This window comes from Diadema antillarum, unplaced genomic scaffold, assembly GCF_040938485.1.
Source record: "Diadema antillarum isolate AM-2024a unplaced genomic scaffold, OU_Dant_1.0 seq00000539_RagTag, whole genome shotgun sequence".
Lineage (NCBI taxonomy): Eukaryota > Metazoa > Echinodermata > Echinoidea > Diadematoida > Diadematidae > Diadema > Diadema antillarum.
Window position 1 is genome coordinate 165,638 of NW_027271487.1, and position 14,783 is coordinate 180,420.

At 39.8% G+C, this 14,783-nt stretch overlaps 1 protein-coding gene across 3 annotated transcripts in view; it reads left to right on the forward strand.

Moving 5' to 3' along the window:
• LOC139734682 (uncharacterized) overlaps positions 1–14,783 on the forward strand; it is a 174,450-nt gene that overhangs the window by 58,946 nt on the left and 100,721 nt on the right. For all 3 annotated transcript variants that reach the window (XM_071645469.1, XM_071645468.1, XM_071645470.1), the window contains exon 2: positions 9,931–10,901. In XM_071645469.1, the coding sequence (XP_071501570.1) occupies positions 10,014–10,901 (888 nt within the window). In that variant the 5' untranslated portion in view covers positions 9,931–10,013. The remainder of the gene's footprint in view (positions 1–9,930; positions 10,902–14,783) is intronic.

Genomic DNA, 14,783 nt, shown 5'->3' on the forward strand with positions numbered 1-14,783 from the left:
TTGCACACTTTTTCCGTGTTTGATGCGGAAAGAATACCAAAATGACAATTTGATTCTGCAACCATTTGTTGTCTTGTCGGGGCTCTAGTGGATGTCAGCCCTAAGAGCATGACAGCTGCAGCCACGTGACTTCAGCCAGGGACATTGTGATTGATAGTCATGTCCATTGCATGAGGCAAATCTCTCGTTTGAAGAAGCTACACCCCTGTAGACAATGCCAGTGTATATCTTGGCAATCAAGGACTTAAAAACCAATTGAATTGAATTGAAATGGTGTTTTATTAATCAATATCTTTCGCAGCCCGGAAGCTGAATTACAGACATTGTTAACAATGGCCATGTATACATTAAAAATGCTCACAAAATACAATGTAGCGATGAAAAAAAAAATACATTAAAATAACAAAGGGTCAATCTTATTCATCAGAACCATTGCACAATTAGATTAACCTATAATACAAAACAAAATCAGATATTACAGATACAATATATTACTATTCTCAATAATTATCAAAAAAAAAATGAGTTCATATGAATTATATGTACCGGTCATTTATACTTATTAATTAATACAGATGTTGTGTTGTCATACGGCTCAAATCAACACATTTTACACAACAAAAATAATCAGTTTATCAAAAATGATCAAAGATAGTCAAATAAACAAAAATAATCAGATAATCATAAGGCTCAAATCAACACATTTTACATAACAAAGGTAATCAATATGATTTAAAAAAAAAAAATCCTCACAATCTTTTCTTCGTAATATACATAAACTCCCATATCAGAATACATTCAATCTATACACAGCGCATTACATCAAATCAGTCAATCAATGATTCGCATTACATATGTGCATTGTATATACGAAAATAGCATCTGATAATTGCATATCTCTCCCCCTCTTTCTCCCCCTCTCTCTTTTTCTCTCTCTCTCTTTCTTTTTCTCTCTCTCTCTCTCTTCTAACTCTCATTCCACTATTACACACACTCTCACATACAATATGTATATCTCACAAAAAAATATATACTATTGTTTCTATAACCAACACTCTGTGTTATATTATTGCACATTTTACACCAAAATTCGATCTCACAAATGACCAACACCAAAACGCTAAAACATAACGTTATAAAAAAAAATCCAACCGTTTTTGAGAATAATAATATAAAAAGATACAATTATACTTTTTCAACTTATCATTAAGCCCTTGATCCTGTGATCCACAACCTTTTTTATATTAATAATAAACTCTCTGACAACGCATACCATGCACATCATAATTAAAACAATATGTATATATACTTTCAAAAATTACATCTTCACATAACGTGCATAATGAGGGAAATAGTGAATGCTCTGTGGCATTTTATGAAGGAGACATAAACAAAACAAACACACAAAGAAACTAGATATATCGCTACTGCGACTGATATGCCTCCGCCATAATGCATGGTTCTCCTAACAGGTGTATAGTACAATGTCTTGACAATGTGTGATGACAGTTTCACACAATTGGCAAAATATTAAAATGACAGGTTTGACACAAATGTGCTGAATGTTCACTTTCCTAGAACTAGGTTCAATTGGATGAATGATTAAAATGTCAGAGTGCAGGTATTTGGGGAACTGATAATTTTTACTTGACTTTTGACCCTTTTATAAGTTTATGCATTGAGTAATTTTCAAGGTATTGAGAAAAAGTATAATTTCAGTATCAAATGGGAAAATAGCATTATCTAAACCTTTCGTTTGACCTTTGACCTCACAGTTCCACAGAGAATCACTGTTAGGTAGAACATGCATAAATATGTAAGTTTCATGATGATACCTTAAGTTACTTTCGAGATATGGAGGAAAAAGTGCAATTTAGCACTTTCACTTGACCTTTTACCTTTTGACCTTTGACCTTTTGGCAAGAAACTTCCCCAAAAATATATATTGGGTAATACATGCCATACATCAAGTTTTAAAAAAAAAAAACCTTCAGGCATATTGCATTTTAAGGAAAGTAGTGATATTTTGAGGAGTTGACCTTGACCTTTGACCCTCTGACCTTTGACCCATGACCCCCAACTTCCCTAGATAATCACTGCCCATCGGTACAAGCATATATACTAAGTTCCATGAAGATACCTTGAACCATTTGTAAGATATGGAGAAAAACATGAAATTCCAATTTTTTTTCACAAAATAACCTGTGACCTTTGACCTTTGACCCTGTGACCCTAAAATCCACACAAAGTATTATCCCCCAAGGATATACCCTCATACCAAGTTTGATGTAAAACCACCCCATGGTTCTTGAGATATCGACAAAAACAAAACGGGACGTACGGACGGACGTACGTACAGACGTACGGACGGACGGACGGACGGACGGACGGACGACCCGAAAACATAATGCCTCCGGCCACTTCGTTGCGGAGGCATAAAAAACACTGTACTATTCATTAATATATGTATGAGGTAGAGAATGGCACTATTTGAAACCATTTTGTTTTGAAACCGTTTTAAGAAAGTCTGATATTTGCACATCTATCTCCCTCCCTCTCTCTCGACCTCTCCCCCCCCCCCCCCTCTCTCGACCTCTCTCCTAACTCTCATTCCACTTATATGCACACTCTCTCGTACATTTAACCAGCAAATAGACTCTATTGTATGTAACCAACACTCTGTATGATATTATTGCACATTTTGTACCAGAATTTGATCTCACGTAATAAAACACCAAAACACTGAAAGATAACATTATAAAATATTTTGAACCGTGTCCGAGAATACCGGATACAATTAGACATGTACTCTTTTAACTTATCATTAAACCCTTGACCTTGTCATTAAACCATTAAACCCTTGACTCTGTGGTCCACAATTTTTTTTTATATTGATGGTATACTCTCTGGCAACACAAATCATGCACATGATAATTTGCATAATGAGGGAAATGATAAATACTCTGTGGCACTTTATGGAGGAGACATAAAACAAAACAAACAAACTAAATAAAATTATGCTATTCATTTAATAAGTGTATAAGATAGGGAATGGCACTACTTTGAAACCGTTTTGTTTTGCAGTTAAATTGTCGATATCTAGGCCTTTTACGTAGGCTGTAGTTGACATTTTGAGTAACAGGAATCCAATCACTACACAATGGGTTTTTGACTATTTTGGTAGCAAAATCCAGGCAAAGCTTGTTTCGCCTGTTTCTGAGCGTATCCAAGGAACAAATTTCAAGTGCTTCATTATACGTGGTATAATTGTCGCCTAGTATTATCCTGCAAGACCGTTTTTGAATGACTTCAAGGAGATCACTTCCTTCTTTTGTTAAGCTGCCACTGAAAACAGGTGCTCCGTATTCAATTATAGGTCGGATGTATCCACAATAGACTGTGATCATGTCACGCAATGGCAATCTGTGTCTTTTCAGACACCTCAGCATGTACAGTTTTTTGTTACACCGTTTCAGTATGTCGGATATATGGGAATCCCATTTCAGGTTTGATTGAATGGTGATGCCCAATATTTTGGTTTTGTCAACTGTATTGAGAATCTTGTCGCCTATTGAAAGAGGGATTGAAATTGCCGGGTTTCTGGAAAAACATAATGTCATAACTTCACATTTTGCGGGATTTAAAGTCATGTTATTGCGAAGAGACCATTCATGAAAATCATTTAGGGCACTTTGAATATTTGGGGGTTGGCTTTCTTTCCTGCTTTCAACAAGCGTCAGATCATCCACATATTTGAAATAGGGCACCACAGAATCATTACAGGCATCATTTATCATTAAAAGAAACAGTACTGGACCCAATTTCGTTCCCTGTGGAACACCAGAACACACCGTTGACTGGTCTGACAATTTTCCAAAATATCTTATACACTGTTGCCGATTCTCCAGAAAGTTTAAAATCCATGCAATGAGACACGGTCAAGCTTTTGAGGCGATCAATTTCTGGGCGAGGATATTGTGATCAATGCGATCGAAGGCTTTTGAGAAATCGGTAAGAACAATAGTAGACACGGAGCGAGCATTTTCCGCATTTTCTATTACCTGATGAAGGAGCTTAATGAGATAATGATTCGTCGACAGACCTGGGCGATTTCCGTATTGATTAGGATCTATTTGATTGTTTATATCTTCCAACAACCACTTGCACATAAATGACTCTGCGATTTTGGCAAAATGACTTGTCAGAGATATTGGCCGTAAATTCTCAACTGTTGGTGGATGGCATTTCGGTATGGGAACAACCTGTGCTTGTTTCCACTGACGCGGGACATCCGATGATTGGAAGGAAGCGTTAAGTACGTTTGTCAGTGGGAAGCAAATCTCATACGCGAATTCACGAAGGATGCGGACAGGTAAGTCTCCGGTAATACCTGCTTTACACTGGTTGAGTGAACGCAGCCTTCGGTAAGTTTGCCACGGCTGGATTTCAGGACAAGGAGACGGAAAGGGGAGGTAAGCTGGTAGATGGTCTCTATCGAGGGGAGGTAAGTCACCTGCTACTGACGTAAAATGATTGTTTATGCGGTCCGCTGTAACCTTGAACTGACGGGGATCACCGGCGTCAGTCCCGGGTACTGAGATTGGTGTTGGGCGTGCATCATTGTTGGTAAGTATTTTGATCTGCTTATACCACTTTGCAGGGTTGTCAACTTTGAGGTTCTTCACTCTTTTGTTATAATACGCGGATCTGGCCTTTTTGATACAACGAGTAACTTTATTTCTGAAATGACGCCAAAGTGGTATGTTATTCTGTTGAAAGGCAAGCTGCCTACTACGGATTGAAGATTTGATTTCAGCGATCATCCATACTTTATCTGAACTGTGGGCATGCGTGACTCTGGCAGGTAAGTATACATCCAATTGACTCTGAATTGAATTCATCAACAGATCACACTTAACTGAAGGATCCTGTTCCTGGAAAACCTCCTCCCAGGTATGATTTGTTATCCAGTTACCAAAGGCTCTTTTTCCACTGTCTGTCAGAGCCGTACCGGTACTATCCTTCTCCGTAATTTGTTGGACTTTGATATCGATTCCATTGGACACCACAAAACACAATTATGATCGCTCATTCCAATAGGGGATATTACACAAGTATCAGTGTACAATGAGCTGTTAGTTGTGATGATCTTGTCAAGGATGTTTGCTCCTCTAGTGGCTTGAGAAACAACTTGTTTAAAATTGACGTTGCTGAGGATTGGTTGCAGGTCAAGATCATTAAAGTCACCGAGTAATGTGATCCCAGCTTCTGGATATCTGGTCAAAACAGTATCAATAGTAGAAAGCAGATGATCAATGTACTCATGGGCTCTGGGATGTTGAGGGGAAAGTACACAACGCATATAATGAGGCACGAACATTGGCGAGGAAGTCTAGATGGTCTCAAATGCAACCAAAGTACTTCGATTCCTTCGGGTACTGGGACATCAAGTTCTTGTGCATTAAGATGGTATTTTACATAGAGAGCTACTCCACCACCAGGTCGAGTTTCCCTGCATCTTGAATGTAACGAGAAGTAGGGAAGTTTGAACATATCAAGAGGGGTGTCCGCATCAAACCAAGTTTCTGTTACCGCAATAACATCAGCGGAGTGGTTATTAGCGACTATGGATAGCTCATCAAATTTGTTTCTCAGAGATCTAGCGTTTAGAAGGAGAATGGTAGGTAACTCATGCTTTTTAGGTGATCCGAGTATCCTCTCGGATCACCTTCTGTATCTGTACGGATTCTTTGTTGGTTCTTCTTATTTCTGGACAAAAGTTGTGTATCTACTTACTCAAAAAGTTCTCAGAGTATCAATTTCAAACTCATACTGTATATGTATCATGTCCCAAAGACGACAAATCTAATGTATCATTGTGATCAGTCGACCGTGACGTCACTATGACTTCATTATATGAAAACACATTCTCATTCATATCTCATTAATGGAATGGAATTTTTCAATGAAATTTACGTCACATACATTTCAAGTTATGCGCATTTTACTCATATTCTCAAAATTCATATTTTCTCTTAAAACGTGCGCGTACGCGCGCGTTGAAATATTTGTATGCTCCAATGGAGCTCAAATTTTTTTTTGCACACGTTTCAGACCATTTGGAGCATTTTTTGAAAAATTGAAAAAATTGGACGGACGCGTACGCGCGCGCGCATATACGCACGCACAGCTCATATGCAATAGAAATTTCCCGTTTTTTCACCTTTATCGGCTGCCTAAAATGTCAAGGAATATTTCTACCAAGTTTCAAGTCAATCCGACTCAATATGACGTCATACGGGCCCGTCAAAGTTGAAATTCCGCGCGCGCGTCAATGGCGATATACAGTGCAACAATGCCAAAAAACCGCCAATTTTAAATCCGATTTTACTCGCCAGGATGGACGGTGACCCCCCATTTTCTTTACATATTCTGAAAGCTGATGAGTTGTAAATATCCTTTCATGGGTTGACAATGCTGGAAAAATGATTAAAAGATATCAAATTTTTTAATAAATTTAAAAAAGTAAATTTTCAAAATGACGTCATCAAATTGCAAGTTCACTCGAGCGTATCTCACTTATCCTTCGCCGATTCGTCACCCAAATTTCAGTATGTTGTAGCTTATGAAATGGTCTTTCATAAATAGATAACACAATTTTAATTGGATGACGGCATCACCTCGTAAAAATGGATTGAAAGTAACATCAAATTTGACCAGTTTACGTGTTATCTCTATGGGAGTGCAGTTTTTCTGGAAATGAAAATTGACATAACTATTTTTATCGAGCACTAGCTCCCTTATGCTTCGGTGAATTTCTCCCAGATTTTAATATGTTGTAGCTGAGACTTTGGGCTATCGTTATGTGCCGTCCATTTTTTTATTTGATGTCAAGATCACGTCCAAAAACTTGGTTGAAATTAAAGCTTATCTTCGGTGTATTGAGATATTCCTTTCTTTTTGCAACTTTCTTTGCAATAACTCAAAAAAAACATACTCTATCAGCCCAATATTTCGCACATGTTTAGCTCATGTCACGTACATTATTTCGTAAAATAACAACTACTTGATCAGGACACCATCTTGGGTATGTAAATTAGGGTCAAAGGTCATAAATGTTTTCATCCTTGTATCTTGGTGAATACATGTCCTATCTTTCCCATATTTTGCACACGCAAAGATCCATGTTACAGGGATCATTTCATAAAATAACCACTTTTTGCTCAGATGCCATCTTGTCTGTGCAAAGTGGGGTCAAAGGTCATATGTACTTTCTTTTCTCTATCTTCGTCTATGACGTGTTATCTCTATGGGAGGGAATTTTTTAGATGTGAAAATTGACATGGACTGCTCTTTATCGAGCACTAGCTTACTTACCTTCGGTGAATTTCTCTCAGATTTTGATATGTTGTAGCTGAGACTTTGGGCTATCGTTATTGTGTAATTTGTTTCTTCATACGACGTCGGCATCATGTCAAAAAACTTGGTTGAATTTAAAGCTTATCTTCAATGTTTTATGATATTTCTTTTTTCTGAAACTTTCTTTGCAATAACTCAAGAAAAACAGCATTTATCACCCCCATGTTTTGCACATGTTTAGTTCATGTCACGTACATTATTTCATAAAATAATAACTACTTGATCGGACACCATCTTGGGTAGTTAAATTAGGGTCAAAGGTCACAAATTGTTCATCCTGTATCTTGGTGAATACATGTCCTGTCTTTCCCATATTTTGCACATGCAAAGGGCATGTTACAACAATCACTTCACTAAATAACCACTCTTTGCTCAGATGCCATCTTGGGTGTGCAAAGTGGGGTCAAAGGTCAAATATACTTCATTCTGTATCTTCCTTAGTGGATACGGAATTCGGTACCAAAGATGGCAAGTCTGACTTCCTTTTCTAAATGAGAATCCAAACATCACACGGCCAATGTCTCCTCGACACAAATGAAACCGGTATGGTCATGCCTATTGGGATCAGGCCTCAAATCATTGATTTTCGAAGAGATCGGATCACTTTATTTGTCAGTGTTGACAAATTCCGGTTCTAGTTTACCTTGTTCTTGCAGCATGATATCGCCACTTTCGATAGACATCTGAAGTTTGGTGTAGTATTTGGGGGCTTGGAAGCGTGACAGGTTACCCTCACTGGAATTTGTTGCGGTTTCAAGCTTATTTTGCTTGTGGTATCAACACAAAGCTGTGCGTGGTGGCATTGTTTCCTGGTACCACCTTGAGTTCCACGACGACGTAGGGGAATGGCCGTAATGCTGAGATCCTTAATCGCTTTCCAAGCAGACAAAGATACTCTCCGTATTTCACTTCCATGTCTCAGTTGTCTCAGTGTAGACAAGGAGTACCTATGTCGATGAACCGAGAGTGTTGCAGATTCAGGTCCAGGATTAGGGCTGATGTCGCCACAAATTAGAAGCTCATGTTGAAGCGATGACGCACTATTACTGTAGTACGGGATTCGTTGTTTGAAGAACTTTTGATGGCGTAGAGTTTGGGCAAATGGCGCCTTTTGGGCAAATGGCGCCTCAATGCAGTATTTGCCAGTGAGAGATGCATACTGGTTCGACACACACAGTAACAGCCAAAGCGCATGTAGAACGTAAAGCATTTTAAAGCGTGACTCGGGCTTCATCATGAAAAGGTCCATAGAAAGTGATGGTATTCATCAGATCCAAGTTCAATTGTGTTGCGCATCAGGGCTGGCTAAGCTCATTGACTGGAGGGGTGCTAGCTTGTGCCCCTGTGTAATGGCTGCTATACATGTGTATTTCGCATACCAATCGTTGGCAAACAGCACAGGGAAATTCGGTTATTTCTAGAAAATCACTGCACTACATACCTTCAGAAAGGTCCATAAGAGTCAGAGAGTGATATACAACAATCTACTATTCGATGTAACTCAGATTATCACACAGTAATGACGAAATATCCGAAATTTCAGGAGCTCTGGAAACACTGCTACTGCCTGTTAGGCGCTGCTCACCAAAGATATAAAACACCTGTCTCTTGACCCTGGCCTAATCTAAGCATCAGTCACCGCCACGGGGGGGGGGGGGGGGGGGGGGGGGGGGAGATTGTTTTGGTTTTGGCATGGGCTATGTAGCTCCATGGTGCGTGTGTGTGTCGACAAACTTCTACAATGCTCTCCTTCTTATTCCTGTATTTTCGTTATTTATGGGTTAAATTTTTTTCGTTCGAAATTCAAAACGCATGACTATAGAATTTCTCAATAGAATATCAAATCAAAAAATCAAAGAATAGAGAAAATTGAGTGCACTTTGAATGGTCTGCCACAGGCAGATATCCTTATCATGCTCTTACGTAATATGACAGCTGTTGCAGTCATTAAATCCTGGCTTGGCCTCCAGGTTTGCCAAGCCTGAGTAGAAAGTTATTTCGCAGTGGGCAAGTACATCTACTCCCACCTCTCAAACGAGGAAACGTTAGGGGGGTATAGCACCCCATCAGCTTCGTTTGGCGATGGGGTCTCGCCTCAAACGGGGGTTTGACGGCATGGAGCCACAACAGCTCCTATTTAATGAATACATTTGTTATCATACAGTCATAGGTAATGAACAATTCTCTTCTCATAAACAATGCAACAAAGATCTAGAGAGTATGTGACAACTTCATAGGATCCATGTATGTCTGAAAATTCTTTCAGTGGTTACAGGGTTATGGAATAGTGTCACTGCACAGCATGTTTATATTTCTATTGAATTGCGTCCTGCTGTGTGAAGTTGGCCTGTTCAAGCACTCCCCTTTTCTTCTTGATTAATGCAGTGATATCATTTCATGTTATAGAGAAAGTCTGGTTAAAACTTATTGCAAGTGTATGACTAAAGAAAAAAAAATCATGTGTACTTTGTCTTGGGCTTATTTCCTTCTATATTCTATTTTACCTTACAGGGAGCGATGGAGGAGACATCAAGTTGGACCGCAAAAAAAGTTTTTTCGGCCGCCATCTCGGTGGATTTGACCGCAAAAGTAGGATGAGGGGAACTATTGTCAAGTCACGTAGTGGTAGGCCAGATCGAGAAGGATCGCATGTATCATCCCAGTCGAGTGACCACTCCATCCCAAGTGGTATGTCCAATGAGTGGGATGGACGGGGTGCTAGTCCACAAAATGATAGCAGCATGCGTGAGGCACGGTCCACAGGCAATCTCTGTGATGGCAGCCCAGTCCCACGCCGACATTTACACACCTTAGATAAGATGGGCAACTCACAGCAGAGCAATCCTTCTGACTCCAGCCCCCAGATTGAGAGGCGGATGCTACGAGACTACCACCACCGAGAATACCACAGCATGGATGAGCGCTATGGCCCAGATGGTCGCGACTATCATTACCCTGACCGGAATCGACACTACAGTGACAGATCACTGACAGACCTAACACCAGACTCTGGCATCAGTACCACATCAGACTCAGACAGACTTCGGCGTGAGGCCATGTCTAACCAAAAGCGAGCACCACCTCGGAGACAGCTGACACGGCAAGAGGGACTTGATGATGCATACAATCATAGTGGGCACAACCGCTACGATGCACACTATGATTATGGGGATGATTACTATGAAGATGACTCATACATGGACAAGGAAGATGATTCCTATATTGATGACAACCTTGGGGATGAGACTGATCAGGAGGAAAAATTGAAGCTGCAACATAAGCAGAAAAAGAAGAGTAAATTTACAGCTGACCTGACAACCAAGGTGGATGCAGCCCCTCCAGGCCATTACCGCACTTTCCAGGGTAAATTCCCAGCAACATGTGGGATCAAGTACCAGCCCAAACCAGAAGGGGAGGAAGATGAGGTGCGAGATCCTGAGCTGGATGGGGAGGGTGCCCTTGTTGTTCACTCTGCAAAAATGGTAAGTCTTCATATTGTTAGAAAATGTGAAATTGCATGTGTGTTCATAGTCTGCACAGCATATTCATCCAAGTATTTCATATTTTAGCACTTTTTTATACACCTTAAATGCATAGAGTACATGAAAACTCACTTCCAGGGATTTACACTAAGTTTACTCTTTGGGTGCCACGTTTATATGCTCCACTAAGTCAACAGCAGGCCAACTTTTGTATATGTTGCCCGAAAGGTGCAACTGCACACAGACTGATAAATCACAATATGCTACAGTTCATTTACAGCATCCCAATCAGAGCTTTGTTTCAAAATTTACATCACAGCAAAGCTTGCAATTTTCTCTCAATTTTACTGTTCTCATTTCTTGCGTAATCATTGTCATAAATAGGACTTTATACTGTACATAGGTTTGTAAAACAAAGTTTTCAATAAGTGTTCATTATGTTGCAGTCTCAGAATGTGGCACACATGGGGTGTACAACATGGCAAACAGAGTTAAGGAAGTCCACTAAATGTAAATAAAGGAGTAGGCCTATAGCTGCTGAATTCATCATGTTGCACAAAGAGATCTCTGGTGATTAATAACTGGAGTGTCACATTCATGAAGGAAAAGAATTCAAAAATAGTTGAACAGTCAAAAATTTCACTCTAATCTTCAGGGATGCCAAGTTCAAAAATTTTTTATGAGTGAGATTTGCCTGACTCAACGTCTCGGCGCGCTCATGTGCGCGCGAGCGAGGGTGTGGGAGGGGTTAATAGGGAGCTTTTTCAATTTTTAGCTCTTAATGGTGCGATCAGGTGCATACTTCAGTGACTATTTTTTACCTATTTTGAAAGATAAAAGGGAAATATACCTTCAATTCCAACTATCACTTTAATCCTTTGAGCTATGCTCATTATTGATAGGCCCAAGTTGCATACTTCACCCAATGCGTAAGAAAAATCATGGGTGCTATGCGTGAGATCGTGAGACGGACCCTAAATGCTTGAGTCTCTAGCAGAATAAGTGAGACTTGGTAGCTCTGAATCTGACAGACCGATGGTCGTCGAAACTTGTGCAGAATCCTGTGCTAGATTTTGATGTAGATGACATGTAAATTCTGTTAGCTGGCGCCGCTGCCTACACTATACATTGCAGGAACTTGCTGCAGTGTAGTGCGATGAATGGACACAGTAATATGATCCAGATCTGTCCTTGCGAAATAATAATATATCTGATTCAACTCGGAGAGATTGCTTATCTGCAACTCTTGCACAATTCATCTTCGTCTGAAAATCCACTGGTATCTTTATTAATGTTACTGTTTTTGCTGGCCAGTGTTGGCAGGCATGCACGTAGAATAAGGTAATTGAGATTCTACATGTCCTTGACCCGGTCCGTCCAATACAATTTACAAATACAAAAATAAATCAGGCTTGAAAACTTGTCAATTCTGACAAATTAGATGATCCGATGTATCTGGGAATAAATGTTTTGATCCCAGACCCTGATTCAGACGACCCTATCTGTTGCATCTGCGATTGGGTATGATTGGCCATGTGATTTCTGAGGTTCTCAAAAAAAAAAAAAGAAATCAAACCTGTCATCATGCCTATGGATTTTAAAATAGATACCTGCGGCATATGTACTAACAAAGATACAAAATGAGATAGAAAAGCTCATGAAGAACTCACCAACAGATTCGGGATTCCCCGCGATCAAAGGGCAGAGGTAAAAGGCCACCACCCGCGGCCACAGTGGTACAGTGGCAGCACATGGGTACATGCACAGGAGGACAGTGCCAATGGAGTGCAGTGCAGTGGAAAGCCACAGTGACTGTGATAAACAGCACAGTTGATGTAGCCCGATTGTACCAGAGACCGTGCACTTGCAGCGCGACTTTGCACACGACATACAGACAGCAACAGGTGCAAGCTTTGCTGTGCGTATTTACAGTTGTAGTAGTGTCGTGTCTCGCTCGTTCTTGATTGGGCGGAAAACCGGGATGTATCAGATCAGGATATCACGAAAAGTTTGTTGACTGGCACAAACACAAAACATGATGGTGCTGTTGAACTATCGGTCATTCGTACTTGTTCGAAAGAAAAAATCAAACAAGAAACTAGGGAAAGCACTTCGGTGATCATGTAATTTTAGTAATTTCAACCCTCAAAATCCATTTTGATCAATGTCAGGATGCTAAATATTACTTATGATGTCTCGTCGAGAAAATCTACCACCTCCGTGGCGTTGAGCAACAATTCAGACATCAAATCAACTACTGTACAAGGGCTTTAAGAAGTGAAGCAGAGTTCTAGCACCCGTTATCTAAAGAATCATAAATACTAGCCTGAGATTAGGTGTAGTTCCACAGGTGTGTAAAAAAAAGTTATTCACCCAACTTTGAAAAAAAAAACAGGCTTAGATCAAGAGTGTCTGCAAAAATACTACCAAATTTCAGATTTATCCGATTTGAGTAAACTGCTTGAGAAGGTTGTTTTCTCACAATTGACAACATATCTACTAGATAATGAATTGTTTGATTCATTTCAGTCTGCATAACAAGCCTGGTCATAGTGTGGAAACACTGTTAGTCCACTCAACAGATAATGTGTTCAGAGAATTAGGTGGTGGTAGCATCACTAGCTGCTCTTATCATGCTTGATATGAGCTCAGCTTTTGACACAGTCAGTCACACTATTCTGATTCAAAGGTTGAGATATTTGGGTATCAAGGGAACTGTCCTTGATTGGTTTATGTCCTACTCATGTGAACGATCTCATTATGTCAGAATTGGTGATTCTACCTCTTGTAAAACTATTACAAAGTTTGGTGTACCCAGGGGTTCTGTTGGAGGCCCGCTGCTTTTTTCGATGCATATGCAGTCAATCAGCAAGGTATTTTCGCATGCATTGTATTGGTTATCATTGTTATGCAGATGATATACAACTTTATTTGTCTTTTAAACCTACTGTGTCTTCATTGTCATCCGCCATTGCAATACTTGAAGCATGTTAATTGCAAGACCTGAAAATCTGGCTGACATCCAATGGCCTTAAACTGAATGATGAGAAATCTGAGTTTGTATACCCCCCTACCCACACATAGGCCCGAATTCACGAAGGTGGTTTAAACTTAGACCATGGTACAAATTTAGACCATGGTCTAAAATAAGCGTTAAATAGGCGTATCAATGCATGCGTGCATCAATGCACGTCTTATTACTGGATGTCTGTTAGCGTACGCAATCTGTCAATCATATCTGCGCAGAAGAAATACACATAAACCATGGTTCAAATTTAAACCACCTTCGTGAATTCGGGCCATAGTGTGTATGGGGGTATATAGGAATCACTCTGAGGTCGGGTGGCTGGTCGGTCGGTCCGTCCGTCCGTTGCAAAATCTTGTGGATCAAACTTCTCGCTCATTTTTTGAGCAATTGACCCCAAATTGGCATTCGTGAGTGACCACTATCAAAGGTAGATGTGCAAGACACCTTTTTCGTTGGTATCGTATAATATGTTGCCATGGTAACGGCATATTTTCATAAGAACTTGTGGATCGAACTACTCTCTCATTTTTTGAGAAATTACCCCAAATTTGGCATGTGTGACCGCTATCAAAGGAAGATGTGCCAGACACCTCTTTCGTTAGTATTGCATAATTTGTTGTCATGGCAACAGCAATTTTTTTTTAAATCTGGCAAAATGTTGTGGATCGAACAACTCGTCTCATTTTTTGAGCAATTGAACCCAAATTTGGCATGTGTGACCGCTATCAAGGGTAGATGGGCAAGACACCTTTTTCATTAGTATCATATGTGACCCTGAACCTCAAAACAAACAAAAAGTCGCCAGACATGAATTTTTAGTTAAGACCATATTCTAAAAGAGCAGACTTTAAGCT